General features: G+C 53.1%; 1 protein-coding gene across 3 annotated transcripts in view; it reads right to left on the reverse strand.

Annotated features, from left to right (window-relative positions):
• Positions 1 to 4244, reverse strand: part of Ralgds (ral guanine nucleotide dissociation stimulator) — a 28433-nt gene extending 24189 nt beyond the window's left edge. For all 3 annotated transcript variants that reach the window (XM_040745143.1, XM_040745140.1, XM_040745139.1), the window contains exon 1: positions 4044 to 4244. In XM_040745143.1, coding sequence (XP_040601077.1) covers positions 4044 to 4229 — 186 coding nt within the window. In that variant the 5' untranslated portion in view covers positions 4230 to 4244. The remainder of the gene's footprint in view (positions 1 to 4043) is intronic.
• Positions 4245 to 4500: the final 256 nt, after the last annotated feature.

The raw sequence follows: 4500 nt of genomic DNA on the forward strand, positions 1-4500 counted from the left end.
GCTTCCCTCTTAACTGAGGGGGATGTGTTCTAAGACGCCCAGCAGAACCCTGAAATAAGGATAACAGTGCAAAGTGTTTGGTTCCACAATGGTTGGTGCAGTAACCCACACAGCCAAGTGGCTGACCTGCAAGTAGAGTGTTTAATGTGGCTACAGCGGGCAAAGGGATGACTTCTTGTTGGGGAGGGTGTGGAGATGAAAGGCTCGACTTCATTATGGTTCTCAGAGCAGCAAGAGATTTAATTTTTATTTCTAGCATTGTTCATTTAATATTTTCAGAGCAGGGCTGACCTCAGGCAGCCGAAGACCACTGGATATTAAAATGGCATTGAACATTGTCTTCTCTCTCTCTCTTCCTCTCTTCCTCTCTCCCTCTCCCTCTCTCTCAGATAGGGTCTCACTACTTAGCTCTGGTTGGCCTGGAACTTGAACTTGCTCTGCAGAGCCGGCTGGTCTGGAATTCAAAGAGATCTGCCTGCCTCTGCCTCCTGAGTGCTGGGATTAAAGGTCATGCCTGGCTGGACATGGACATGGTTTCGTAGCTGCCACTATGGTATGGCAGGTTGTCATGGGAGTTGTGTGGCTGGATCCATGTACTTGGGATTTGTGTTGTTAAAGCTTCATGCCATTTTTTCTACCCTGGATTTATCTGGGATTTTCCATAATAAAAGTTAAAGTAACAAAAGGAACTTGGAGCTTGGTTGGAGAATCACCTTCTGAGGCTCCTGGGGCTCCCGGCAGCCACTGAGGGACAGTCACAAGCTTTAAGCCTGGGATAGGTTTGAGCCATTTCCTATGTGCTTCACTCACTCATCCTTACAATAAAACAGGATGACCGGGCGTTGGTGGCGCACGCCTTTAATCCCAGCACTCGGGAGGCAGAGGCAGGAGGATCTCTGTGAGTTCAAGACCAGCCTGTGTACAAGAGCTACTTCCAGGACAGCCTCCAAAGCCACAGAGAAACCCTGTCTCGGAAAACAAACAACAGGATGGAGATCCTGCGTTGGGCCAGGCAGTGGGCACCTGAGAAACTGAGTCCCAATGCCCACATGTTCATGAAAAAGGCTGGGGCAGCCCCAGTGACCCTGGGTAAGTCTGAAATGCAAGGCTCATGTTAACCCTAACACTTGGGGTATTAGAGAACACTGCTCCCCTCTACAAGTGAGGGTTATATGGAGCTAGTATCTCTCCCCCAACTTCCCCCGCTTGCTCCCAGTCTTCCTGGAAATGCATCTGCCCCTTGCTGGGGGCATAACAATGCTGATCTTCCACGGCCAGATGTTCCTCAAAGAGAAAGGCTTTGAACTGACAGGCGGAGACTAGAAGCTAGCCAAGTGTGGCTCACATGTGTATTTTGTTTGGACCACAGAGTGTTTTTAAACTTTTGAGCCAACGGTAAAAGGTCAGGTGATTTCACATAAAAATCCAAATTTCAGGCTGCTTCTCCTGAAGCTCTGGGTGACCCACCCACACCAGCTATGTCCCCACGTGTGATCAGAGGCTCAGTGGGAGCTGAGCAGCACCTGTGGCCTTAGTTAGGCATGCACTCTGAGCTTGCCACAGACCCCTGGATACCATCCCTGATTACGAGAAAGGTGTGTCCAGGCCAAATTCTGTGGGCTCTTTTCTCCCTGCTCCCACAGCATCCCCAACTCCCTGACAAATGAGCCTCTCCAAGTCCCCATATGCACAACTGCCTGTGGTCCCCCAGAGTCTGGGCTTCCCTCCACTAGGGCAAACATGAGTCCTCACCCCACTTTGGTAAGAACCGTCACTCGTGCCTGTCGGACCAGGCTGCCTCAGCACTGGCTCCCAGGGGCAGCAGACAAACCAAAGCCAGATTGGACAACAGACAATGTCAGGGCAACCACAGACATAAGCCAATGCCTATTCTTCACACCTGGACTGGGTCACAGCCAGTGAGGACAGCAGCCAGGCTGGGCCCTGGTAGAAATCCTTTTGTCCCTTATCTAGGCACAGTGGCACAAGCCTACAACCCTAGCACTAGGGAGGCTGAGGTGGGAAAATTATGAATCTGGGACCAGCCTAGACTACAGAGCAAGACCCTGCCTCAAAACAACAGAAAACTTCTCACCCCTGGCTGGCAGGTAAAGGCCTACCCGCCCATCTGTTGTTTTACATTCAGAGTCCACGGAGGGAGGGCACAGCTAGGGTGTGGCCAGGCCGGCCCAGGTGCTCTGTCATTTCCCGACTAGAGCATCACCATTCCTGGCCTGCCTGGATTCTGGGGTGGCCCTGTGTGGGCGTATGAGCACACACCTTGGCGGGAGGTGACGTACTTGGGCCAGAGTGGGTGTAGCTAGCACGGTGGGACAGGCCTGGCTCTATCCTGTACCCCCTGCAGCCTCCAGGGGCCTCTCCATACACTGAAGTGGAAACTTAAGTGTCTACCCCCACAAGAGGTCACACTGGGTAGAGGGATGTGACATCATCACCACACATCTCTGACCTCATATGGAGTTACCATCCAAGAAAAACTGGAACAAGGCCAGCCTGATGCTCAGTGTCGAGCTGCCAAATGGTACAAATCTGACCACCTGAGTGAGATCCACTTAAGAGTCTGAAGGAGAGGCCAACTCCTCACCTCTACACATGCACCGTGGCATGTGCGCCCACACATATCATACACGCATGCACGCACACATCATTAATTAATTAATTAATTAATTAATTAATTAATAAGGACTGAAGAGATGGCTCAATTGTTAAGCTCTGGAAGAGGACCTGAGTTCAGTTCTCTGCATCCACAACCCCTCTGGCTACAGGGGATCTGACACCTCTGATATCAAGTGAACATACCCATATGCAGACACACACACATCTAAAAATAATTAAAAACAATCAATAAGTTGTTTGTGCATACATTACACACACACACATACACACTAAACTAATGTTAAAAAAAAATCACCAAACCTGGGGCAACAGAAACGGCCCATGTAAGGACACATGGGCTCTGAGTCAGCCTCACTGGATCTCACAGAAAGCGGGTGCTCTCGACTGTGGCTCTCTGCCCCACCAGTTCAACTCTGACTTGGGGGCACTAAGAGGAGGCAAAGAGCAGTCTGCTTGACACCATGAGAACCAAGGCCACCCTGATGAATGCCCCCCAGTCACAAAACGCCCATTGCAGACCAACCCCTGGGGAGTCCTCAACAACACTAATGCTACATGTGCTACCTGAGACAGACGGAGGCCGAGGAGAAAGCTAGTGTGGACATGACTCGGAGGCTGAGACTTAGAGTGGAACCCCAAACAGAGAGCTGGAGAGAGGAGCCGTAAGGAGGGGGAGGTTGCTGGGCCCCGTGTGAGCCGCTTGGAGCTGTCAGGGGAGCCACTGAGCACGGATGGTAGATGAAGGCACCAACAGTCCCATGTGTCCCACACTCTCATCTGTCCCCAAGCCTGGTAATCAGGAGGCAATGGCGTCTGACCCATAGCAGAAAAGTGCTCATCACTCCCACAGAGACCCTGACATCAGACACCCATTCTCTCCCCTTCCCTGAAGGGTGGTCAGCGGACTGCCAGCCCTGCCCTCCTCTTCCACACTCACCAAGTGTCATGTGGGAAGTGTCTTTGGGATCTCAAGCCAGATTTGAGCCCCACTCCCTGCTCTGTACTCAGGTACACCTCTCTGAGTCTCAGTTTCTCTCCCACAAACATGGAGACGCTAACTAAACGACAACAACAACATACCAGCCAGTTTTCAGAGTCCCGGGAGCACAGACGGTAAGACACAAAGGCCTAGGTAATCCAAGAAGCACCGTCCAATACAAGCTACAAGCTGTCTGCTGTGGTCAGGGACAGGTGCCTAGCCAGAGCTGACACAGGTACGTGGGGCGCAGCACCCCAGCCTCCGTGCTGACACTGGGAACAGGAGACAGACAGGGCCTCCCTTTGCTTCTGACCAAACTCCTTCAACCAGTTCTGACAAGGAGAGTAAGGAGACCTGAGGAACCATCTCCCACAGCCCAGCCCAGGCCTTGGCTGTGACCCGACAGCCCTTCCCAGCAAACACTCACCTCCGTAGTGGGTGCCAAAGGGGATGCCGGCCAAGGTGTCGGAGTAGGAGTGCGGGGAGTGGTGTGGCGGGCAACAGCCCAACGCCTGGCAGTCACCACTGAGACACAGGCAAAGAACACTGAGCCCTTCCTCTCCCTTCCTACCACAGTAGGCCTGGCATGGACCCGGTCTGCTTCCCGGGCCATGGCAGGGTGGGCACCCACTGGGGGAGTGGGCCCTTTGGCAGGCTTTTGGATAGTGTGCCGATTGCCCGCCTGCCCCAATGGAGCTGAGCACCAGGAGTGCCAAGGCCTGCTGTCACCTGCATGGCTGTCATACCTGCTGCTGTGACGGGCAGGGCCAGGAATTCCCGCTTGTACCAGGCCACAGGGCAAGCAAGGATGAGTGGTCAGGGCTCTGTTCTGGGCTGGCCCAGCAGCTCTAGCCTGAACTTACACCCCTTGGGTGGACCCAGCC

Source organism: Mesocricetus auratus, unplaced genomic scaffold (assembly GCF_017639785.1).
Source record: "Mesocricetus auratus isolate SY011 unplaced genomic scaffold, BCM_Maur_2.0 Super-Scaffold_100004, whole genome shotgun sequence".
Taxonomy (NCBI): Eukaryota; Metazoa; Chordata; class Mammalia; order Rodentia; family Cricetidae; genus Mesocricetus; species Mesocricetus auratus.